The sequence below is a fragment of the Solanum lycopersicum genome, chromosome 10, assembly GCF_036512215.1.
Source record: "Solanum lycopersicum chromosome 10, SLM_r2.1".
Taxonomy (NCBI): Eukaryota; Viridiplantae; Streptophyta; class Magnoliopsida; order Solanales; family Solanaceae; genus Solanum; species Solanum lycopersicum.
The window spans coordinates 59,738,164-59,764,392 of record NC_090809.1 but is presented as its reverse complement, the minus strand read 5'-3'; the positions used below and the strand labels follow the sequence as shown (position 1 = coordinate 59,764,392).

Genomic DNA, 26,229 nt, shown 5'->3' with positions numbered 1-26,229 from the left:
TGAGATCACTTGAAAAAAAATGATGATTCAGTTTGATCTCTAAAGAAGGATGAAGAGTTTCTTGGTGATGAAACTCTATCTTGGTGCAATCAGGGTACTAGTGCATCTTACTAACAATATTTGACCAGATATTTGTTTTGCAGTAAATTTACTGGCAAGATTCATTTTCTCCCCGATAAAAGGACATTGAAATGGTGTTGAGCACATGATTGAATATCCTCGAAGGACCATAGTTATGGGTTTATTCTATCCCGAGGAATCCAAGACAAAATTGATTGATTACGCAGATGCATAATATTTATCTGATCCGCATAAAGCTCTATCTCAAGCACGCTATGTGTTTGCATGTGGAGGCACAATAATATCCTGGGGATCAATGAAGCAAATGTTGCTCTGCAAAAATAAAAGTCCTCCATGAAGCAAGTCAAAAGTGCGTCTGGTTGAGATAAATGACACACCATATTCAAGAAATGTGTGGTTTTTCTTTTAAAAAGGAATATACCAACCACAATGTACGAAGATTAGAGACATCATCACAAGAAATTAAGTGATGTTTTAATCAGGGGGAGTACAATACGCGTTGCACTCTTTTTCCCTTGATCGAGGTTTTTTCCCACTGGGTTTTCCTGGCAAGGTTTTTAATGAGGCAACAAATGGTGCGTATCAAAAGATATGTGTACTCTTTTTCCTTCACTAGAATTTTTTCCCACAGGGTTTTTCCTAGTAGGGTTTTAACGAGGCACATTATCTATGGACATCCAAGGGGGAGTGTTATAAATTCATTGAATGAGTGGATAGTCCATAAGGTTGGTGCATGAACAACCATTCATATTCACTAGGTTACATGAACCTTTTTGGATAAGAATGTATCTATTTATTATGATACTTAATATGGTGACCTTTGGAGTGATTTCTCACTCTATAAATAGGGTTGTTCATTCACTATTGTAATATAAATATAGGTGAGACTTACATACACTTGAATAAGAAGAAAATTTCTCTTCTACTATCTACTTCTCTTATCTTCTTCTCTTTATGATTATATTCTTTTGAGCTTGATTTTATAACAATATCTAAATTATTATTCGAAGGGATTTGCCTGGGGGTGGGGGATGAGAAGTTAGATTTTTTAAGAAAAAGAATATAAAAGGTTTTTCTTTTAGAAAAAAAAAACTAAAAAATTTGGATGGGGTGAGTATGGTGAGAGAAAATAGTTGTGAGGTAAGAAAAAATATTTTATATTTTTATTTTATAATGTTTTAAGGGAGGGATAGTAGTACTTTAGTCTTTAACTTTAAATAACATTAATGATTAATTTAATTTTTTATCAAGGTGCAAGTTTTATTTATGTGACATGTGGATGTGACAATTTTTTTAAATAACAAAGAGAGTGTATTATACATACCATGAAGAGCGTATGATAAAAGAGAAAAATGTATTTTTCAAATTGATAAGTAATAATTCAAATATAAAAATCACACTTTTACTAGTTTAGATATAAAATTAAAAACAAGAGAGATGATTTAAATGTGTTTTTTTTTATCAAATTTAAAACTAGTTGTATTATATATTTTGAAACTATAACTTCTAAAATTCAACAGTTCATTGTTGAACTTAAAGGTCAAAATGGGCAAATTTATATCTTAAATATATTTTTTCATGATTATACATCCATCTTATTCTTCTCTTTGCCCCGCTTCTTTCTCTGCCTCTCGCTCGCCTATCACCTTATGTATTTGTATTATAAAATCTATTTAAATTTTTACAAACTTATGTATCTCTGTATTCAGTACCAATTTTATTCCATGTATCTAATGTCAATTTCATTAATGTATTTGGTATAAAAATATTTAGTATATTTGGATTGCAGCGATGCTATTCTGATGATGATGTTGTTCGAATCCAACCAAAGATAATGTGCGAGATAGAGGTATTAATTGACTTTATACGATGAATCAACCTCTCTCGCAAAAAAAAGTGGAGGAAAAAAGAAATAAGGGAGATAAGAAGGTGGAGAGAAGTGCTGGGGGCGGGGAGGGGGTGAAAGAGAATGATAGATTGAGTATACTATATTATTATTGTTAATGAGAAAGACATTGTACTCAACAATAATATAATCAATTTTGATCACATATCATCAATACTTAGATATGACTATATTCCTTTTTAAAACACTTAACTTTGAAATTATGATAAAGAACTTGATATGAAATTATTTCGTCGATAGAAAACAAAGACTAGTATCACTATTCGTGACATTAAAAAATAAGATCCTTTAATTAGAGAACATAAATACAAGCAAATATGAAAATATCAGTTTTGCTAACAATAAGCATTTTCTAAATAGTATACATGATTAATATATTCCTACCTAGAATTGAACAAGCACAAAGTCAAGCCAATGCGATAGACGTTTACGACTTATCTCACATAATATAGTTTGGATAAAACTTGAAATCATGACAATTCAATATAACTTGTAAGTTCTATCGATTTATCATGACTTGCACAACCTAAAGGTGCTATATTTCAAAACATTTTTATTAAACTTAAAAGGGTCATTTATGCACAAATGTCTACTTTAATTGAAGCTGTTAAAGCCCAAATTGTCCTCCTCAGTCCATATTCCTAAAAAGCCCATATTTTATCGGCCCATTCCCAATCTAAAACCCTAGAAGCTCTATACATATATACAACAGGCTCTATATTTATCTTACGCTAGGGTTTCAGTTGCTCTCTCTTTTCACAAGCAATTACAGCGAGAGCAGAAGAAGAAAATGCCGGCCGGTCATGGTTTGAGGTCTCGAACGAGAGATTCATTCTCTCGCGCCTTCAGGAAGAAGGGTACCATCGCACTTTCGACCTACTTGAGGATTTTCAAAATCGGAGATTATGTTGATATCAAGGTGAATGGTGCTATTCACAAGGGAATGCCTCACAAGTTCTACCATGGACGTACTGGTCGTGTTTGGAATGTTACCAAACGCGCCGTTGGTGTTGAAGTCAACAAGCAGGTCCTTCCTCTCTCTATCTTTCACTTTCACACACAATTAAACTTTATTTTTGAGCATTTTTTGTATGATTATATCATGAATAGAAGCTATTACTTTGTTTGTTTTGATTTTGTTGATTCGATTTATTAGGTTTAGATAGTTGTAATTAGTTTAGGCGTAGAGATCTAGCATTTGTTTACCTTGCCTTGTCGTGAATGTATGCTTATACTAGTAACTGATTGGTTTTGTTTATTTAATTCATTAAATTATGATGTTATGATTGCTAGTTTCTGTAGAAAGATATGGTATCTCCTGATTTTGGCTTTGCTCGTTCATTGTGGTTAATATTTGTTCTAACTTTTTGCTAGTATTGGCGGATTAGTTCCATATTGTGAGTGTCTGCTTTAGTTTTGTTTATTTGATTTACAGGTCGAGACATTTAGTGCTTGTTTCTGATGAGATATATGGTATCTTTTCATTTTGCCCTTGCTTGTTGTTCCTTGTCTGTTTAGTATATGCTGATTGAATTTGTAGTTTTAGATAGAGATGTATTTTATCTTCTTTGTTCGTTTTACTTGTGTGTTTAGTATTTACTGATTGGATTTGTATGTTTAGATGGTTATAGATAGACTTCATGTAGTATTTGCTGATGGAATTTGTATGCTTAGATAGTTGTAGATGGTTCACGTAAAGAGTTCTGCGGTACTCTCATTTTGCCATTGTCCATTCATGTTATTGAAACTATTTTTTTAAAGCAACTTTTAAGTCAATCCGTTTGCATGCATATATGTCATTTTTGGTTTGCAGTGTTAGAGAGGAATTTATACATGGGGATTCATAGAAAATACTCTAACTGTGACATGTAGGTTCTAACCTATGGCTTGAAGCAATGCTTGAATCCCCTTTGTCATGACACTAGAACCTTTCCTTATGGAGTAGTTAGAGTTCTGTAGTGTAAGTTTCTATGATTAAGTTAAATTTAGCTTAATGGACCTTATTGAGAACGTATATTGGTTTAACATAAGCCTCATTGTATTTTTGATCATCAATTTGATGTCATTTGGAAGTTGGGGGACAAAAATTTCTAAACAAGTTTTTATTTTATTGTATCATTCAATATTTATATGAATTGTGTTTTACACTACTTCCTGCATCGACCAGATTAAAGACATTGAATTCATGTTTATTGGGCTTTCTCTTATTCTTTTCTTACTCTTCGTATGATATCTGACACATTCTTATAATTAAAAAATGGTGGTGTGTTTTGTTAGTTCTTCAAAACACTGCTGTTGTTCCCCTTAAATTTGTGCAATAGTAGGATACTGATTGAATTATGAAAGACATTCTAATCCATATCGGAGTTCTAGTTGTTTTTTCACATCCTTGATGTGAAAGTATGTTGTTGAAATGTTTGTGCTGTATGTCAATCTGACTCTTTAATGTTCTGTTTATCAGGTTCGTAACAAGATCTTAAGAAAGAGGATCCATGTGAGGATTGAGCATGTCCAGCAATCTCGATGCACCGAAGAAGTCAGGGAAAGGATCAAGAAGAATGACCAACTTAAGGCTGACGCCAAGGCTAGAGGAGAAGTCATCAGCACAAAAAGGCAACCACTAGGACCCAAACCAGGGTTCATGGTTGAAGGTGCTACTCTGGAGACAGTTACCCCCATACCATATGATGTGGTTAATGATTTGAAGGGAGGATATTGATCTTAATCTGTTTCTGAGAGGTTGTTTTTTCTATTTGGTTTTTCTGAAATTGAAAGACAGAATTAGTTTTGTTGGTGTCAACTCCAGACATTGCTTGTTAGTTAAATTTTGTTTACATTGCCATTAGAGGCCTTTTGTTGAACTTTTACTACAAAGGTGAATTCAAGTATGTCTATCTATTACCTAAATTCCCTGCATTTTAAGATAATTTTCTTGATACGATTGTCTTCTTGTGCAATTTGATTATGCGTATTTATTGGAAATATCTGCTATTTTAGTAATTGGTCTAGTTGCATGTGAAATGACTTGAGAATCATGAGATGTTTTATTTGAACATTGATGGATAGAGTTTACCCATAAGTTACATTTAGTAAGCCCTCAAATGAGCAATATAAATTGTTGGGCTTTTATTAGTTATACCTACAGTAATCAAGTAATGTTATACTATATGTATTCAATTTGCTGTATCTTATATATATTTGGATTTGTTGAAATATTTGATTATTATTGTATGATACTGCAAAATCTGAAAGAAAAATCAGCGATCTGTTTGGTTTGATATTTTTCCATCATCAATATAGTGAAAAGCACGTCTAAAATAGCTAATCCCGGACAACTTATTTTGTGTCCAACCATACTTGTCCAGTTGTCCCTGTTAGCATTTACAATATTGAGATAGAATCATGAAATGTAAATGTTGGTAAATATTAATATGAAATTATTAGTCAAACCATAGTTGATGCAAAAAGTCGATGGATTTAATTGAACCTGTCCTTACAATGCTAGATTTAGCAACGTCCATTACATTTCTTGGTGGTTCATTAAACATTTGCAGTACGATTTCAATGTGTTTCGGAGATTCTACCCTACAATGACCTAATCGAGTTAAAAATGTTTTGCACGATATATTACATATTGAATGTGTCTGTCATTCAACGTGTTTTTTGGGGAAGAGAAAATGAGGGAGAGGATAACAAAGTGAAGAATTGAATCCTCACTATAATAAGATGAAAGTTTAGATAATCAATGTTGGTGAACGTAAACTAGATTGTTTTAATTTTCCAATATGTTTTTCAGTTACGAGTATTCCAAACGTTCCATGTGAAAAAAGGCACTAGGAGTTTGTCTTTTTGATTACCGTAGGCATGTTATCCATATGTCATACATGCCAAAATTTAGTCTTGGCTACATTTTCTAACTTGTATTTTGGCCTCCTTTGTTTTATTTATGAGGTATGTATTTGACAGATATATATATATCGGCACGCTAACTAGTTTGGTTTTACGTTGGTAGGGTCCATTTAAAGAAGAAGTGTTTAATATTGATTTGTTTTCCTATTCAATACAATTTTGTTCTTCCATTACAACTTTCTATGAACATATATTTTGGTTCAACAAAAAGCTCCAACAACATTTTTTTAAAATCAACTAGATCATCCACATCTATAAACAATAAATTAAATAATAATAATCTAATGACTATGCTAACAATTAGTAATAACGATTGATAATTGTCGATTTCGAATGCTTATTTGATTTATCGAGGTATGAATAAAATGAAGATTCAAGTTTAGCACTTCCATTAACATGAGTAAAATGAGGTAAATAATACTCAAATATTGGTAAAGCTATAGCTTTTATAATAATTACGCCTAATAATTAATATGGTATAACAAAGTGGAAAATTCATGTATTCGAGCGTTCATACAAAAATAAACAAGTTAATTTAATTTTCAATCATTTAATGAATCAAACAAATGGATTAATTCAAATAATTTGATTCATTAAAAAAAATTATTCAAACAATTATAATATTAATAAAATCTCTCGACACATATATTTTTAATAAATTTATTTATTTGTTGTTATGATCACTCACAATACATGTATACTAATGAGACTAATTATAATTTAACTTTAATTCGAGTAATTTGGTGGATTTCAAATATTATTTGACATGTCATATTGGAATATTATCAAAATTTAATTCGAGTAATTTTTAATTTAATAATTTTATTATTATATATATATTGGAAATTAGCATGTCCGGACGACTCTCTTCAGCTCCGCTACGACCATCTTTCTTCTCTCTAAAACCCTAAATCGATTCATTTCTGTTCCTAAAATTTTCTTTTTTTCTTTGATCTGTCGCTTTTTCCTCCCAAATCTTTCAACTTAGCATTTGATTCCATTAGATCTCTCTCAATTTTTCTCTGAATTGGGTATTTTGTTTTTTCATTTTTAGGGCTTTTCTGCGATTTTCTGTTTAATTAATTGACGGTGGAGAAGCAGAAGGTAAGGCTGGCGATTGGTGTAGAGTTCAGGTTATGGCGGATCCGCCATATGTCCGCCTACGACAACGATTTTTTCTGAATTATTTTTGCTTAGTATTTGTTGGTTGTGTTTGTGGAGTAGTGTTGAGAAGAGAGTGGAAAGCTTTTTGTGAACTTCGAGAATGCTGAGTGTGTTACGAGTGCATCTCCCCTCCGATATACCGATCGTAGGCTGTGAACTCACGCCTTATGTCCTCTTACGACGGCCGAACAAGGACAAGTCTGTTATTTCTGAGGATGTTTCAGAGTCTGCACCGATTGATGGATATTTCTTGAGATACAAGTGGTCAGTTGGTTTATTTTTAGCTTTTTTCGGTGTATTTTGCTATATTTTTTGCTTTGTGATTTGATTCTAATGCGTTTGTTTGGGGAAAAAATGTAACTTTATGGTGTTTCTAATTTACAAAACATTTTGTGGAAGTGTACTGTTTAGTCTGTTGAAGTCTTGAGGATTTGTAATCAAGCAAGTAAATAGGCAAACAGGATCAAAAAGACTCTGTCTTTCTTGGTAAGAATTGATCTAAATAGATGATGTATTGGAATAGCTGCACTGTTCTGTGTTCTCCTAAAAAATTTTTGGTGAGGATTTTTCATGCTCCGTATGTGAAAGCAAAAAGGGGCAATTTTTGTCTGATTCGTTCTTTTTTTTTTGTATGGAAAGTCATATATTGTGCAGATGGAACTTTCTGGTAGCTCAGATGGGTAGCTCGATGTTACTGATGGGCAGTTTTAATTCCTCACTTTATGAGGACATTTAGTAGATGGTAGATATATGATCCTGTTTGGAATGATACTATGAGGCACTTTGTTAGGCATTTGCTAACATATGTGGGTTTCACTGTTGCATAATTGTACTATTTTAATAGTGGCGGGTCTCAGTGACAGATGTGTGAATTTAGGTTGAATCTTTAGGATTTGTTGCCAAAGAAAAAGAAATATATTAACTTGGTTGATGTTTGCGTTTCACTTGCTTGGAGTGGCTTGAATACTCACATTTTATTGTTTGAGCCAGCAGATGGGAAGCTTCTTTTTTTCGTGGTGTGTGTTGTGGTGGTAGTGGTGGTGGTAGTGGGGGTTAAGTGAATGAACTGAAAGTTGTGTTCTTTTGGCAAAAGAAACATGTCCGTTGAGGTTTTCCGATCTTTACAGTGGCTGCTGTCTTTAAAGAAATAGGATTAGAATGGCTTTGAGTTTAAAAACCTGCTGTCATTAGTTTACTCTGAAAGTGCAGTTTGGATTTGATTCTGTCCTAGTATCTGATAAAAGTTCTGTGATAAATATTATCAAAGTCTAAGCTCTGTATGAGTGTAGAAGGTGCAATTTGCTTCTTGGAGCCGTATGAGGTGAAAATCTCACGTACGATTTTGGAACGGAGATTCATTTCAATTGAATGACGACCATAACGGATGTCGGCTCAATTCGAAGGAAATTACGCGGAAGCTTTGCAGAATCATCATGAAGCCATGCGACTAGAAATTGATCCCTATGATCGAAGTTATATACTCTATAATATAGGGCATATCCAAACAAGTAATGGAGAACATACGAAAGCTTTGAAATATTATTTTCGAGCACTAGAATGAACAAGCTAGGGAGGATAGGTAGTTGTATAAGAATTGTACTGGTGCTATATTTTGGTACAATGTTTGTTTGCAAATGTGTAAGGTAGGGTTTATAAGAATTGTACTGGTACTATATTTTAGTGCAATATTTGGTTGCAAATTTAAGTCTGGTTTATTAGTTATACACTCTATTCGGTACTGTTATTGTACATAGAAAGCCATGGTATTAATAATATGGGGTACTATTCCTATTCTACTACACCTATCCTGATTCAGTACCATTCCTATTTTAATACACCCTATTCATTTAATACAATAAACCAAACAACTGATAAGAATAATCTCAGCATAATGAATCCCAACATTAATAATACACCTGAGTCAGTTTATTCTCATCCATTCTACCAAACGACCCCTTTTGGATGAGATACTATTGTTACTTGAGAAAATTATCAATATTTGGGATCAATTTTCCCAAAACTGGAAATATTGATGATTTATTGCGATCATCTCATTGATGAAATATCTACCTGTCTGGTTGTCTTATTTGTTTTTTTAGTTAAGATAACTTTGTATTCACAAAAAACTCATCAACAAAAGATGACGAGGAACATTTTACAATTTACACGTGGTGTGTGCATTTACCTCAGCAAGGACGACTCAAAAAACTTAACAAGTTTCCTATGAAGTCAACTATGTGTACGGTATCCCCTACCGTATCCTGTTTATACCAAAAATAAAGTAAACTAAGGCGTTGGATTCTAATCTTTTGGCTCTTGATCCCCTTGCCTTCAAAACATCTTGAGTTTCTCTCCTTCCACAATGTCCACTAGACATAAGCTGGGATGGATGGATGGATCTCCACCAATTTCACTGGCTTCTCCACTGCCAATACCTTTCCAGCAGTTGGGTAACTCCATAGAAGATTTAGGCACTACCGAACTAACTCCTACGATATAGAAGAACATATTCCACATAGCTGCTTTGGCAATGAAGAAATAGATTGTTATCAACCTCTACTTCTGGATTGCATGAATACACCTTGAGAAAATCAAGTAAACCTCTTCCTTGTAACACTCCATGTGTAAGCTGTGCTGGTCTTACCACCAACCAACTAAAACAAGCTACTTTTAATGGGATTTTACCCTCCAAATTAACTCCCAGGTCCTTACTTCTATGTTGACTTGGCTATTGTTCCTTCTCCAGTAGCAAGACGTAACTCTGAAAACTCCTTCATCTTATGTGTTGTGATGTTATCTTGTTGCGCTGGTTCTTTCGAATTTTGGCGGAGAGAAACATAATTTGTAAGCCAGGCATAATGTGGTTTCCATTATTCTTCGATGAAGAAATTCCGACTTTATTTGGATGTCTTGATCCATTCTCTAATAAATTACTCCCTCCATTCCATTTAATGTGGAGGTATTCGACCGAGTACATAGTTTGAAGAAATTCAATACGACTTTTACGTGTAACCCAAATATATGCATAGTAGTTCAAATTAGTCATGACATTAAGGGAAAAATGAGGATGCTAATAGTCAATATTTTCTTAAAAAGAGAAAATATCTATCTTTTTCGGACAAACTAAAAAGGCAAGTGTGCCACTCAAATAGAGGGGTTATGGTGTAAGCTACAATCATTGAGATGTATAACTTTTTATCAAACATATGTACTTAATTGGGCGTGCTTGAAAGTGACATTAATGATTATTTTAGATAGAGGATCTTGCCGCAGTAGGGTTCTCCTTATTTACTCCACATGGAGCTGAGCTGGGAAAATACTCTCAATTTACGCCCTGATATTTTTTCCTCGTGTTCTTACCTAACCTTTAGCTATGTTGCTCGGACTCTTCAATAATGTCAAGGGGTGCGTGTCGGATTCACCAAAAGTAGTGTAAGTTTGGAGAATCCGACACGGGTGCGGCATCGAAAAAGTGAAGAGTCCGCGCAACTTAGACCTTTAGAGAAGATGCCCATCACATCTTCTATAACACATTAGAATGTTAAAGAGTCCATCATCTTGAGTGTCTAGTTCATTTCCTGATACGCCATATATCTTTCATCTCGTTTACTAGAAATTTCTTGCAAGTACATGTATTTTTTGGTTGATAAGTTTTAAACTTTTTCTGCTCCAATTGTCTAATTTATCTTGATAACTGTTGCTGGAAAGTGGAAACACTAGCATTCCATGAATATAACTTAGTGATAGGCTAAATGCTGAAAGTAAACTTTGATTGGATGGTTTGCGCAAGTGTCATATTCGAGCGGTATCAAGGAAAATTTAGTGCAATAGATGAACTATTAAAGCAAAAGTGCCACTAGGTGTGCTTAGAATTGAGCTATTTTTGTGCAGCCAGCTTTATATCAATGTAGAAAATTATTAACATTTACTCGACAGTATGTAAGTGCAATAAAGGGAGTGAGTTAGGAAATAATATAAGAAAAAGGGAATGAGTGACTTATCATCTGTGTTGGTGGTAGGTAGCAAGCTATGTTGCTCGGACTATTCAGAAACGTCGGTGAGTGTGTCGGATCCTCCAAAAGTAGTGTATTTTTTGGAGGATCCGACATGGTTGCGGCAGCAATTTTGGTGAGTTCAAGCAACCTAGGTAGCAAGTATCCGGTGGAATAGTTCAGGTGCGTGCGAGCTGGCCCGAATGCTACCATCAATTAAAAAGAGAATGAATGACGCATTCTGAAATTCACATTTCATGTGAGATCGGTGGCTCTTCTTGCATTTAAAAAAAATGCGAGATCAGTCAGCTTTTAACTACGCCAGTCGTATGCGGTGATTTGAAACTAACATGTTAATATTTTATATAATTTATATGGATTGTCTGGCTTTGTCTCAGTTAGGACTCAATTGTTTTCTAGCGGTCCACGTGTGAAAGAAAATCCTTAAATACTTTCAGCATTAAAACAAAGTGTCACAGTTGACTTGCCCACTCGGATCGCTTCACCAATTTTTCTATTCATGCTTATGATAATTTTAGCAAAGCGGCGGAGTTTGTTGGACTGTAACGCCTCTGTTTTGTACTTTAAGTTGATACTTTCTCCACTGGTAACTGTCTGATTTCTTTTGCAGGTATCGTATACAAAGTGATAAAAAAGTTGCCATCTGTAGTATCCATCCATCTGAGCAAGCTACATTGCAGTGCCTTGGGTGTGTGAAGGCCAAAATCCCAGTCTCTAAGAGTTACCATTGCTCACCTAAATGCTTCTCAGATGCATGGCAACATCATCGTGTTCTGCATGAACGTGCCGCTAGTGCTGTAAATGAAAATGGAAACGGGGAGGAAGAAATATTTGGGCAATTTAATAGTACCGGGTCTGGTGTTTCTAATGCAAGTTTGGCTTCTTCTCAATCAAGTGGCAGCTTGGCGAATGGAAACGCACCGTTATATCCTGCAGCAATAACCCAGAGAAATGGCGGTGAAACCTGGTTTGAAGTTGGACGGTCTAAAACATATACGCCTACTGCAGATGATATTGGTCACGCGCTTAAATTCGAATGTGTTGTTGTAGATGCAGAAACAAAATTACCTGTTGGGCCTTCTAGTACCATATTGACGTCCCGAGTGATTCCAGCTCCATGTCCAACTCCACGTCGCATGTTTTCAGTTAGCGGAGTTGATATTCCTGGTCATCTGGATTTGGATGGTCGATTATCATCTTCAGGAACTTTCACTGTGCTCTCCTACAATATTCTGTCTGATGCCTATGCTACAAACGAATTATACAGTTATTGCCCCTCTTGGGCTCTTTCTTGGGCATATCGTAGACAGAATCTTTTGCGCGAAATAGTTGGCTACCGTGCAGACATTGTTTGTCTTCAAGAGGTGATGGAGTAATATCTGATAATAGAATTAACATTTTTGAGTGGGTTGTTTTTACAATTTTTGTAGAGGTCAAACTAATTTCAGTTTCTTTGATGGGTAATTTTTTAAACTTGCTCTTTACCCGGGAGGGTTCTCTTTTCTTTCCTTAATGAAATGGTAATTTTGCTTTACTGAACTTGATTTGCTATTAAAGGAAGATTTTTTCATCAGTTAAATGCTATATATGCTTAACATGTATGACGTTATTTCTGCTGTAATCATTGTGGAAAATAGGAAGTATATATATAAAGAAGGGGGAAAATACTTATGTGTCATTGCTGTATGCTTCCGTTTCAGGTTCAAAGTAATCATTTTGAGGAATTCTTTGCCCCTGAGCTGGATAAACATGGTTATCAAGCTCTGTTCAAAAGAAAAACAGCCGAGGTTTTTTCTGCTTAATGTATACTCTGTATTTGTGAGTTTTTGAATTTCTAATCCGACCTGCTCTCATCATATACAGGTGTTTAGTGGGAGTATCAACAATATTGATGGCTGTGCTACATTTTTCCGCCGAGATAGATTCTCACATGTTAAAAAATATGAGGTACAAAGTATTGTGTTTAGAAAGGTCTTTACTTTTTTATAGTAGCATACTAGAAAGGTTGCACTTGTATCATTACAAATAATAACCTCATGCTTCTTTTGCAGGTTGAGTTTAATAAAGCTGCACAATCTTTGACTGATGCTGTGGTTCCCATTGCCCAAAAGAAGACTGCATTAAATCGTTTGGTTAAGGTATTTTCCTGAATTGCTCTAATGGTTCATCTTTGTATTGCCAGAGTTTGACTTCAGAATTGGCCTATTATGTCTGACCACCTGTTCTATAATAGGATAATGTTGCACTTATAGTGGTTTTGGAAGCGAAGTTCAGCAACCAGGGGGTTGACAACCCTGGGAAGCGTCAACTAGTTTGTGTGGTGAGGAATATGATTTTTTTCTTTCATCTCTTTTACAGTTTTGAAATCTTCAGTTCTTTTTCTCTGGATAAAGGTCTGCCTGAGCTTTCTTATAGCCCCAATCTATGCTGACATGCTAATAACTCTGGTCATGCCATGGTGAATATTTTCTTAATAGACTTACTTTTTTGCTTAATAAAGCAAGTCAGTAACACTGTGAAGTACCTTTCCTGGAATGTTAACTACGCGTGCAATTGTGTATTCCTAGGATAGCTTAAATGAATGTGGATCATAATCTATATCCAGCTGATGCATCTATTGAAATTGTTCCTTCCATTTCTGTATGCAGGCCAACACACATGTAAACGTTCAGCAAGAATTAAGGGATGTCAAACTGTGGCAGGTTGCTATTGAACGCGTTATTAAATATGGAGGTCTCTTCCATTCTTTTCTGGTTAAAAACTCATTGTCTTTACTACTCAGGTTCACACACTTCTTAAAGGACTTGAAAAAATCGCTGCCAGTGCCGACATCCCAATGCTGGTCTGTGGAGATTTTAATTCGATGCCCGGAAGGTCAGTTGTTTCTTGAATTTTCCTTATTGGCACAGTTGATACTTTTCTCCCAAGCCCTCTCCACTTCCTGGAAATACCAATGCTAATGTGAATTGTCACAATGCAGTGCTCCTCATACACTTCTTGCCTTGGGGAAAGTTGATCCAATGCATCAAGATCTAGTAGTGGATCCTCTTGGTATTTTGCGTCCAGCTTCAAAGTTAACACACCAGCTCCCATTGGTAAAACTTTAATCACTTTTGGAAGGCTTCTATTCATGTTCCTGCTTCCACCATTTTGTCTCTCATCTTTTTCACTCTCCATATCAATCTTTTATACAGTGTGTGTTCAGTATGGAGCAAATGATTCCCTAGTGGAAGTAGAGAGAACACATTCCACAATGGTTGTATCGTCCCGAGCCTCCAACACCCCTCATCTTCACCCCTATCCCCACCCCCATCCCCGCCACCGCCACCCAGTGGCGGGCCTAGGACTTCCATTCAGGTGGTTCAAAAAATAAAAGTATAAACGTGTAAATAAGCCTTTAGAAATGGGACCCTTGAATTGTTTTCTGTTTAAAACCACACTTTTAGCATTTTTCTAAAAAAAACAGACCTGAAACTTCAAAAAAAAAGTGAAACTAAATAAGGAAAAAATAAAACGCTATCAGAGGGAATCGAACTGGTGACCTCTAGCTTAACTTTGGGGGAACTTGCCACTGGCTATTAGCTTTTCCTTGTAATCGAAGGGGTTCGAAAAAAAAAAATATATATATATATATATATATATATATATATATATACACCAAATACAGAAAATGTACCTTTATATATACGGTGTAATTTTTCACTGAACCCCCTGGTACCCTGTTCCACGTGGGTCCGCCCCTGCTGCCACCCCACCTCCCTTAGAATCTAGACTATATACAAATGCTATTAGGACTAACATACCTAATACAAGAAAATAAGTAAGAAATCCACTTTACCCAAGGAGATTTTCCTTCATTCCTAATACACCCTTAAATATGATTCCTCCTGAACCTCTTCTGTTCCTAAGAGTGAAGTTGGAGCTTATAAATTTGTATTATACATTCTTGTGAAGAAGTTGAGTAAGATCTGCAAGATATATTTAACCGTTTCTTTTGTTGTGGCATCCATTTCTGTAGGTTAGTGCTTATTCATCCTTTGCCAGAATGGGGGTGGGACTTGGACTAGAGCAGCAAAGGAGAAGGATGGATCCTAATACCAATGAGCCCTTGTTTACCAACTGCACCAGAGATTTTATTGGCACTCATGATTATATATTCTACTCAGGTGTAGTAAAATATTCTCTCCGATTAGATTTACAATATATTTGTCACCTCAGTGTTTTCCTTTGTTCTTCTACAGTCCATGATTTGGATGGTGCAGTATATGCATGTCCTTGATGGAATTTGTCATGAAGGCTGATATATGTGATGGTTGTTTTTTCAGCTGATTCATTAACTGTTGAATCTTTATTGGAGCTCTTGGAAGAAGAAAGCTTGAGAAAGGACACAGCACTTCCTTCTCCAGAGTGGTCGTCTGATCATATAGCACTCTTAGCTGAGTTCCGGTGCAAGCCGAGAACTAGACGCTGATGATGGGTGTGTACTCCTTCCTCATCATCTGATCTTTAATGTGATTCATTCTTTGGTGAGGGGGGGAGGGTTAGAAGGGGTTGGATGGGTGCCCAATTTAGGAAACATAAAGGTGAAAAATGATCTGATGTCTAGTTTGGCTAACAAAATCAACAAGTTATTTTTGGAAACAGTAAGATGTCTATAATGTTTTGCCATCAACTGATGAGGAAATGATTTGTTGAATATGTTAACAAGCAGCATGCTATTGATAATTTGTTGAATATTTTCAAACTTGATCAACTTCGTTGTGCAGTGGTATCTACTCTTGTAGATTTTAGCATCATTACAGACTGTCCTTAAAAGCTTGTACGTCTGTTCGGGCTTTCATTATTCTTCATGAAAGTTTTTAGATGCAATAATTATGTATCCATTTGCCACAGGTCTCACTGCAAAGGATGAGTTCAAAAATAGAAGCAGAAACAATTACAAGGATGAAAGATAAGTTATTGTAAGAATAGTAGATGGAGGCGCCTTGTTCTTTTTTTATTTCTCCTTTTTCTCGGTATCCTATGGTGGTATAGCTGTTGTTGAGCTTCTTTGTATCATGCTACATTTGATCACATAGAAAAATTATGATAGTTTCTTAAGAAACATCTCCTCCCTTGTCTACCTTGCACTTTTTTCTTCACCAGGCTGTTTCAACATTTAATTAGCAGCTACAGTTAGCTGTATGTTTTTACTTTTATCGGCACTGGAATAAAGTCACCGGGTCACACAGACCCAATAATTCTCTTGTTTGGGTCTAGCCATTTGGTATTTCAGGCCCACCGACTCTGCTAGCTTGGGTTGTGTTGGTCTGTATAAAGGGGGAACCATTCATTCCCACAGTTCCAACCCAAAACTTTTGGTTTAGGGGGGAACACACCTCTTGATTGTTGTGCAAATTATGAGTTTATACATGGTGCATAAACAAAGAATCACATCATCAAGAAACAAAAAAAAAAGTAATCCATCCTTGTCCAAAGAGGTCTGGTGTTCAAGTTTCTTGGGTATGGAGTTGTTTTTGTTAGGTAGTGTGAGATTTTTTGGCGCAAGTTTGGATTAATTGGGCTTTAACGTGGGTATCAGACATCTTGTAGGATATTAAATATCAAGTAAGTTGAAGTTCTTTGCATATGACAATTTTATAATTGTTTTTACATATGAGGATCATGTCAAAAAAAGTGTTTACAACAACAGGTTACTCTAATATAATAAGCGCGTTTATTGGTAATATATATATATATATGTATATATATATAAATATTTATATATGCCTTCAATGACATTTTGAGGATTTTGGGTTTTTTGTTCAATCAGAAACTTACATATTTATATTTATACAAACTCCCAAAAAGTAAAAAGACTGGTATTGATATCCAGTGTCACTACTAACCTAGCTATGAGAATTTTTTCGTAGTTCTTTCAAGCATTCTAATTGTGAAAAAAAAATACATATTGGATCAGAAAGGGGAAAAGACAAACTTATCTACACTCGGTGTTTACAGCAATACATAACATGTGTCTTCAAAATACGCGTCATTCACTTAATCATGGTTAATCAACACGTATAGTACCTCATTTAATCATTTAACCATGAGAAATATGTTATTATGTAAACATTGAGTGTGAGTAAGTTTTTGCCGTAACATTAAGGCTATCAGCTCCTGCTGGTTTCAAAACCAGAAATTTACTATGCTTGAGACTCTGGTCCTGCTGGTTTTGAGTTGAGAAGTGGTTGCAGTGCTTTGACAACAATTGTCATATTAGGTCGAAAATCGGCCTCGTATTGAACACAAAGTGCAGCAACAGCTGCCAACTGAGAAAACATTACAACAGCAACTACGCCTCAGTCCCAAACATTACATACAACTAGGCAAGATTCATTGTGTTTTGAGTAAAGTACCTTAGCAATTGCTTTTGGAGGATAGTCATTATTTAGCTTAGGATCAACACATTGCTTCACTTTGTCTTCACTCAATCTTGGAGTTGCCTGAAGAGAATTTCGAGTACAGATCAGCAGACCGGTGATATACAACAACTACCTCAGACCCAAACAAGTTTGGGCCGTCTGTATGAATCATTATGCTGTAACGATATTTGTATTGTGAGGATTCATCATGAATTAACAGGTTTTACGTTGGCTATTAGCCTACGTCAATCCTTCTTACTTGAGACCGTCAATGTGAACAAGCTCACACAGGCGGACTGGTGGTGTATATATAAACACTAGAAAAGAAAGAGGTATAGGATGAGAAGCTACCCAAGTGACAAGACTCTGTTGCCCTTTAGGCATTGTATGATCTACTGGCTTCCTTCCTGTCAACAGTTCTAAGAGCACAACGCCAAAACTATAAACGTCACTTTTCTGAGTAATCTGTCCTGTCATTGCATACCTACAGAAAAACGCGATACCTTTGTTTAGCATAAAATAAACCAGCCGTATCTGAAACTTGTCTAATTGCTTGATGCATCAACGTTGTTCGTTGTTTCTCTTAACATAACAGGATTGCTTTGTCCGATTTGTGGTGCAAATAGAACAGCTTGTAGCTACTGTATGATCTTGATCATGTCTGTTTTATCTTTGTTTTGTTGAAAACTACGCAAAGCAATAGGCTATCTAGAGAAACTACATGTTCTGCTGTTATAAGCAGGGCTTACTCTGGTGCATGGTAGCCAAAAGTTCCCAAAACTCTAGTGGAATGTAGACGCGCAGCAGTGTCAGAAGACTGGTTCGAGATGTTGAAATCAGCAACTTTGGCTGTAAAATCATCAAAGAGCAATGCATTACTTGATCTGACATCGCGATGAACTACAGGTGGCTGAATCTTTTCGTGTAGATACTCTAGTCCTTTTGCTGCACCATAAGCAATTTTAACTCTTTGATTCCAGGTAAGTACTGGACCTGGCTCAGCACCTTGTACACCTTTTCTACCTGCAACAATAGAGCAACTACGCCTCAGTTCCAAATAAGTCGTGGGGGTCTACAATCAACTAAACACTACAACAAACAGAAGGATTCACACAACAACTATCAGGATTATGACAGAATCTTTAACATACCATGTAAAACATCGTGTAAAGATCCCATTGTCGCGAACTCATATACCAATATACGATTGTTCCCTTCGAGACAATAGCCCATCAGAGTCATAAAATGCTCATTTTTAAGCCTTGAAACCATTGATAACTGAAATAAGTTGAAACATTTCAAGTACAAGTGTACTTTTCATCATTCTAAAAAAGGGAAAAAAAGGGCATTGATTCATTAACCTGAGCTGCAAAATCAGAATCTGGTTCTGGTGAAGCACTAGTATCCAACTTCTTGATTGCTACTTGCTGTCCATTGCTTAATTTCGCGCAAAAAACGCGGCCATAAGATCCCTCTCCAACCAAAGCTTTCTGACCAAAATTTCCTGTCAATCTGTTTAGTTCATCTAAGGTGAAAACTGGTGCCTCAATTGGTAACACTTTCTGAGGAGTTCCACCTCTTGCAGCACTCCTTGGCTCTCCTCTATCACTCGCTACAATACAAACAAGTCGTAATCTGCTATATGAATCTTCATCGATCATGCTTATAATACAAAAGTACTAGAACTTCCCTATTTTTGTTTCGATTAGCATACTCCTAAAACATAGAACAAACATATTCTCAACTAAGTTGTATGTCATCTATATCGATCTTTTTTCTCCTATTGTACCCTTATTTTCGCTAAATTATCACATTCCAAAAAAAGTCACACAACTCTCTGAGATGAATAACTATTAGTTGAGTAACTACCTGACATACGACCAACATATATCTATGTAATCGATATTTGTGTCTAAGAATATACATCGATCGTGCCCTTTTAACACCTTCAATCTACATAGTTTTGTACTTTTAAGGGTCAAATCCATCTAGAGGTCGATACAGAACATAAAAATGAAAATTACACGGAGTTAAAGAATCGAAAAAAGATTAGATTATATGATCATTACCACCACCAGCACCACCACCATATGGATTGCCAGCTCTAGGAGGAGCTGTGTTCTGATTGGACGGAGGACCGCCGCTATAAACGTCTTCTTCTCCACCTCCACAGCAAGACATTTTTGTTCAATCAAAGCTAAAAATATTCCTTTTTTTTTTAAATAAATAAATAAAATTTAATCCAATGCCTCCCAGGAGAAATTTACATGTTGCATTATCAGTATTCCTAGGAAAATTAAAAAAAAAAAAGAACAATTATTAGAAAAAATAAATAAATTCCAAAAAAAAAAATCAAGACATATTACAGAATAATTCAATATTTAAATATATGAACATGAATTAGTATATTTCACGGAAATCATACCATAGGAAAAATGTAACCTCAAAAATATTTTATGATGTTTGATTAGAGCTGTCAAAATAGACTGACCCAACCCAACCCTTGTAATTACTACTGTCATTTAATCTATCATATTAAACAATTCAAACACAATCTTCTAATAATTTTCAACACATTCATTTTTCGATTTCATGGACATTATGAAACGAATAGATGAATCGAAGAAATTAATATTACGTACCCGAAATTTTTTTATAAATTAGGAAATGAATGAATCTGGAAGAAGAAATTACAACAAAGAAGAAAGAAGAGATTTCATGGTAGAATAATTTCAGCCATTTCTCTTTCTTTCTTGTTATTATTATTTTTTTCTTTCTTCTGTCCCAAAAAAATTGATGAAATTTTTGAGCAAATAATTTTTTTTCCCTTTCTGTTTAACGAGAAAATCGCATGAAAATACTCTATTTAACCACTTTTTATATATAAACATAACAATATTTCTACGTACTACATGCATCCTTATTCCTTTTTCGTCCACTTTATCAATTACCATGCAACTTTTAAAATTCGTTTTTAGAGAATAACTAATCTTTAAATAACTTTTTCATATGGTTTCATGTCGTGTTTTTTTATATAAGTGTTATGCTTGTAAAAATGTGATTGTACAGACTAAAAATGTTTGAAAATAAAGTCAAACATAGATAACTCATCTAACCCAAACATGTTGGACCAGTGCTAAGCACAGATCATAACCAATCTAGTTATAGAAGATATAATAATATTTGGTCATTAATTGTAAGTAAATTCTAATTTTGGTTCATGTAATATATGACTAGTATATGTAATTTTCAATTAATTAATTATTATGTGTGTGTTACTCTTGGTATTTATGCTTGTGAATTTTCAAAACTACTATAATGAATTACTCCTTTCGTTTTATTTTATACGTCTTTTTTTATTTTGTATTTGTATTAAAAAATGATGTAATTTTATCTTTATTTAATGTTTTCTTAAGTCAACTTTATAATAAATAATGAATATATTTTCAAGATTAATTAACTACTCTATCAAGTATATAATAGGCAAAATATGATACTTTAAGCATAAATTTTTAAAATGAAGAGTATTGTGGTGTCCCTTCGGGAACATCCGATAAAATTGGAACGATACAGAGAAGATTAGCATGGCCTCTGCGCAAGGATGACACGCACAAATCGAGAAATGGTTCAAATTTTACAAAAAAAGAAAGAGTATTATGGTCTAACTATTATATTATTTAAAATTAATTTAATATTAAAATTAATATTCAGCATCAACTTAAAAGTCAAAAGTGTTATTATATCAAGTCAAGATATATAACAATAATCCAATTTTTAAATTTCATCACAATCAATTCTATTAAACTACTTCAATAATTTTTTTTTCAAGAAGGATACAAGTCAAATTTTGCTCTGACTGATAAATTGTATCAAACAAAAAATTAAATACATAAATTTTAAATCAATATATAACAATATAGAAAGGTCACATTTTGATTCTTTCATAAATTTCACCATATTAAATTTTATACATTACTTCCCAAAGAAAATTTAATGAATTTTGCATTATAAATAGCCTCTTTCACCTTACATCAAAGTGCACTACAAACATTTGAGATCAACTTCAAATATTCAATAAGAATGGCCAAGTTTTTAAACTCAATTCTTTGCTTCTTTCTTATTCTCTCAGGTTTGTCCATTTCTTTTTTCAATTCTTTATTTACTATCTTGTTTATGATAAAAGAAAAAAGCTTAAGTCATATACATCGTAATCGTAAAAATAATAATTACATGCTCTAGCTTGTGGCGGAGCTAATTTTTTTAATTCATAATTTTTGAAAGCGTAATTTTTTTGCTTTTCAGAACTATTAAGTTTTATCGAATCAGAAGCTAAAGTGGTAGCTCCGCTTCTGACTATAGCAAACAATCTATTTTACTTTCAAGATTGCAAATCCAAATTTTAAGGAATTTTTATCTATAGATATCCTTTGAATTAGTTGATAACGTAAAAATTATTTACACTGACGATGTATTCAAGATCTAAAATGAGATTAATTTGTTTTGTCGATATATAAGTGTTATTTGTTTAATTTTGGCAATTACTGAAGTAAAGGCCCAAAAGAGATGCACAGCAATATTGGATACACTGGCCCAATGAATTGTGTTTGTGTTTTCAATTGTAGCTTCAATTAATGTACCTTTAATTAAACACAAAATATTGGTCTATTTATGAAATAAAAATATAAATGGTTATTATATTAATGAATACTAGTATTATCTATTTTAAAAGATGTTTTTTTTACCATTTTATACCTTATTTAATTTTTAGTCGGGTATTCTATTGTAATATCGTCTTTTTTATTTTGTTTTTGTCCATTGTAATTTTTTTTTTTATGTTTGACTTCAATTTAATTTGGATGTTGGTTGATTTAGGTTTAGGGCCTGTTTGGATGGGCTTAATAAAAGAAGCTTTAAAAAAGTACTTTTGAAAGTGCTGAAACTTATTTTTAAAATAAGCAGTTATGCGTTAATATAAAAGTGTTGAAGTTGCTATGCCAAACGTGAAAAGGGAAAAATAGAAGAAAGAGATGTTAGGGTTATGCGGGTAATTTGGAGATTGTATAAAAATATTAAGGGCAAAAAGATAAAAATGTGATCAACTTAAAACAACTTATAAACTAAAAAAAAAAAGCACCCCTCCCCAGCTTTTAACTTTTGGCTTAAAATAAGTTTTTTTTAAACTTAAAATAAGTTATTTTGAGTATTGCCAAACAACTAAATAAGTCAAAAACCAGCTTTTAAGTCAGTTTGACCAACTTTTAAGCTGAGCCAACCAGACTCTTAATACTTTAAAAAATAAAAGCACTTTGCCTTAAAAGATGATTTCATTTTTAATGTTTTGAATTTAAAAGCTTCATAACATTATCATGGTATTTCTACATCACTTTTGATATGCAGCCTATAATTTTTTACTATTTTTTTTGATATGTAGTTGCAATGACAAGTACACGAGTGAAAGCTCAACAAAGATGTTCTGAGACATTGAAGGCCTCAGATTGCACCATGGCTGAGTGTCAAAGTGAATGCTTACAAAAACATAATGGAACTGGAGTCTGTACTGGTGGCAATATAGGCCCCTTAAGTTGTGTTTGTGTTTACAATTGCTAGCTTCAATATTTTGAATTCTCCCATTTTATGAGAGGAAAAAAGAGTTATCAATAAAATATTAATCAATTTCCTTAAGTATTGTTCCATTCATTCTTACCTCATTTTACTTTCTTTTTTAAGTATATATGCATAGATATTATATTTTTTGTTTAGATTATTGTTTCATCAATTTTAGCGCGATTGAAAAGTACATTTCATACATTGTTGACGATCATATATATGAATTTTTGATTAACCATCGATATGATTATTTCATTAATATAATTGAGTTGATAGCCATATGAATTATGATTAACCATATATATGATTATCTTGACCGAACATAACTGAAACTAAAAAGAAATATCAGAATGAATATTTTTTAAATTACTGTAAACGACATAAATTTCAGATCAATTATAAAGGTTGTACCTATTAAACATTAATACCTTAATCATCTAAATATACTTGTGATTGCATGACACAATAACAAATCAAATCATGACATATGTCATTTGGATCCGAAAAATTATTTTAAATAACAAAAGTAAAATAAAATTTATACTCCTAAAAGTTCCACCCACCCACCCACCCAAACCTTCCCACGTTATCGTCTTTTTTACTTCTTCTTCTTTATTATAAATTAACAATGATAGTCCATTTTTTTTATAAAAAAAAAATAAAATTAAACAGTTATCTCCCCCCCCCCCCTCCCCTATACTCGAAATCTCTACTACTCTTTTCTTCTTTATATAATAAACGGACCAATAATTATAAAATATCTATTGTGTCTTTTATCTTGATAGCATCAAAATTTTCTATTCGTTATCTTTATCGTTTTATCATTACTAATCATTTGTCTCAATTATAATAGATGATGACAAACGTTTGCCTAAAAAACTAATTAATTTTTTTTATCATCGAATAAATAAATATTTGGCGGAATATTGAAGATGTAGATCTACTTAAAAAAAATAGAAAAAATAGAAGAAGAAGAATGGGAGAGGGTGAGAGAAAGAGAGAGGAGGATGGGGTGGGGTTGGGGGTTGGGTGTGCACCTACGTAAAAAAGAATGATGGAGAAGGTCAATGTGAATAGTACATGATGTGTAATTTTGGGCTGGGGAAGAAGAGTACATTTTCAAAAAAAATTATATATTTTTATGCCTTTGCATTAGTTTAAGTATATAAGTTTAGAAAAAATATATTAATTTCAATAGCATTACGCGTCTTAAGAGAGTGTAACACACGTTATTTGACATGTCAGTATTTTGTGTTTAATAGAATTGACTTTTGAACAAATAAAATGGTCATTAGGCACAAAGATAAGTTGAGATGTTCAAGTGAAATATGCAGATAACTTTAAGATAGGGGCCTAGCTACCTTTCTTGGACTCCCTTCATCAGAAAATTACACCGTACTTATAAGCAAAATAATAATTTAAATGGTCAAATAATACATTATGGACACTTTTGGAAAACAATAAAATTTGTCTAGCTTAGTGGTTTCAGTCGTTCAACTCTAACTAAAAGTTCTTTGCAACTTGCAGTTGCGCGGGTTCGATTAATATAACTCGTTTGATTCGATTCTTTATTTTCTATTTCACGTTGTTAGTCATTAGAAGTTTGTGAAATCTTGAAGTATAAAAGTTATTTCACTCGAAATTGAAATATCTCTCTATTTATTTGGTTGTTCACTTCCTATCAGTTTAACGTGAACATTAAAGCTAAATATTATTTAGTTTGATTTTAAAATTTTGGTACATTTTAATTAAAAAAAATTAGTTATTAATGTTACGCATTTTAATTTACAAAATTTTAGTATACTCATTCTTTAAATTATTTGTACGAGTTATGAGATTTTTGGACACTCTTCGTAAAATTTCTGGCTACATCACTGCTTTAAGGGGCTGCATATTGGAGTAACTTGAAAAAAATAATTTTTAAGTAAAAAATAAAAAGTCAAATTAAAATACCTTTTAAATTAAAAAATAAAAAGTAGGAGGAGATCTAATTATGGTTGTTGACTTATTTCAAGACATTTTTTTACTTATTTTTAAGTTACTTTTGATGTTGTCAAATACTTTCCAACTTATTTGAAGTCATTTATTTTTATTTATTTAAATTATTTTATATATTTATCAAATATTTCAAAAAGTAAAAAACGGACTTAAAAGTAAATTTGACAAACTTTTAAGTCAATTAAAACACCCTCTAAATAATGCATTTAGATTACTTTCTAAAACAAATCTAAAAAAATTTAGACTATAAAAGCCCCTCTCTCCTTGCTCTACCAAACCACACAACTCTAGAAAATTCCCTTAAAACATTTGAGTTCATCAGGCTTCAATAATGGCTAAGTTCTTGAGCTCTATCATTTGTTTCTTTCTCATTCTTTTAGGTTTGTCTCCTTTTTCTTAGTGAAAAAAATCTTTTTATATACTTATTATTTTGTTTGTGACATAGAAAAATAGTCGAAAATTCAGAAGTCATCAAAAATAACACTTTTAAAATGCGAAATAGTCTGGTAGACCCTTGTACTTATATGCGCTTGTATTGTCAACCGTTCTACTTACCCTTTTGTCATCTAAATCTCCGAACTCAATAAAAGTATGATTGTTAAACCCCTCTAACCATGTGTGTACCTGACTCACCCTTGCATAGATGACATGTCAAATCCATGTCACTCACATTAATACCACGTCATAATTATGTATTATCTATTTTAAAATAAAATATTAATTTATTCCAAAATAGTGAAACCACCATCTTCTCAAAGCTGCCACCATCAACTTTCCTCATAACCACCCAAACTCCATTTCCGGCCAGCTTCAACCAGCAATACAAAACCCCATTGTTTCGACCTCCATAGATCCACCAGCAACCTCGAGGTTCACCAACGAGCAACAGTGAACCAACCCACGTTGCTTTTTCATTTTCACCATTTCTAGCGAATTCTTGAGCTCCAAGTCACCGAAAACCAACCACAAGGTCACCAAGGACCCATTTCTCAACCATTTCCATCTAAAACAACCACCAAAAAATGGATCTCAACTTGACCAAAAAACCCCATTCATGTTTTTCCTTTTTTTTTTCCCGGTGAACAGCCGCATAACCCAATATTTGCAGACTCGATCCAGCCGTGAAATGACAAAAATCTGCCGGAGA

General features: G+C 33.6%; 3 protein-coding genes, 1 long non-coding RNA gene and 1 pseudogene across 4 annotated transcripts; 4 read left to right on the top strand and 1 right to left on the bottom strand.

The window, feature by feature from the left end:
* Positions 1-2,697: 2,697 nt before the first annotated feature.
* LOC101257121 (large ribosomal subunit protein eL21x/eL21w) lies at positions 2,698-4,894 on the top strand. The gene is made up of 2 exons (XM_004249138.5): positions 2,698-3,014; positions 4,449-4,894. Exons 1-2 carry the CDS (start codon positions 2,778-2,780, stop codon positions 4,704-4,706), a joined length of 495 nt encoding a protein of 164 aa, XP_004249186.1. The 5' UTR covers positions 2,698-2,777; the 3' UTR covers positions 4,707-4,894.
* Positions 4,895-6,720: 1,826 nt separating this feature from the next.
* LOC101256818 (carbon catabolite repressor protein 4 homolog 1) lies at positions 6,721-16,177 on the top strand. Its single transcript, XM_010313769.4, has 12 exons — positions 6,721-7,324; positions 11,684-12,437; positions 12,774-12,860; positions 12,937-13,020; positions 13,125-13,211; positions 13,307-13,393; positions 13,722-13,775; positions 13,856-13,947; positions 14,054-14,168; positions 15,092-15,239; positions 15,399-15,550; positions 15,967-16,177. The coding sequence occupies exons 1-11, from the start codon at positions 7,161-7,163 to the stop codon at positions 15,542-15,544; spliced, it is 1,818 nt and encodes a 605-aa protein (XP_010312071.1). The 5' UTR covers positions 6,721-7,160; the 3' UTR covers positions 15,545-15,550; positions 15,967-16,177.
* Positions 16,178-17,023: 846 nt separating this feature from the next.
* LOC101256534 (probable protein kinase At2g41970) lies at positions 17,024-20,258 on the bottom strand. Its single transcript, XM_010313768.4, has 8 exons — positions 20,120-20,258; positions 19,547-19,764; positions 18,839-19,089; positions 18,629-18,755; positions 18,227-18,500; positions 17,829-17,961; positions 17,472-17,558; positions 17,024-17,384 (listed from the first exon to the last, which is right to left on the bottom strand). Exons 2-8 carry the CDS (start codon positions 19,656-19,658, stop codon positions 17,259-17,261), a joined length of 1,110 nt encoding a protein of 369 aa, XP_010312070.1. The 5' UTR covers positions 19,659-19,764; positions 20,120-20,258; the 3' UTR covers positions 17,024-17,258.
* LeU6.2ps (U6 snRNA pseudogene) lies at positions 21,012-21,113 on the top strand (annotated as a pseudogene).
* Positions 21,520-23,159, top strand: LOC104644358 (uncharacterized). Its single transcript, XR_002028737.3, has 2 exons — positions 21,520-21,606; positions 22,909-23,159. It is a non-coding gene; the product is annotated as an uncharacterized lncRNA (long non-coding RNA).
* The last annotated feature ends 3,070 nt before the right edge of the window (positions 23,160-26,229 follow it).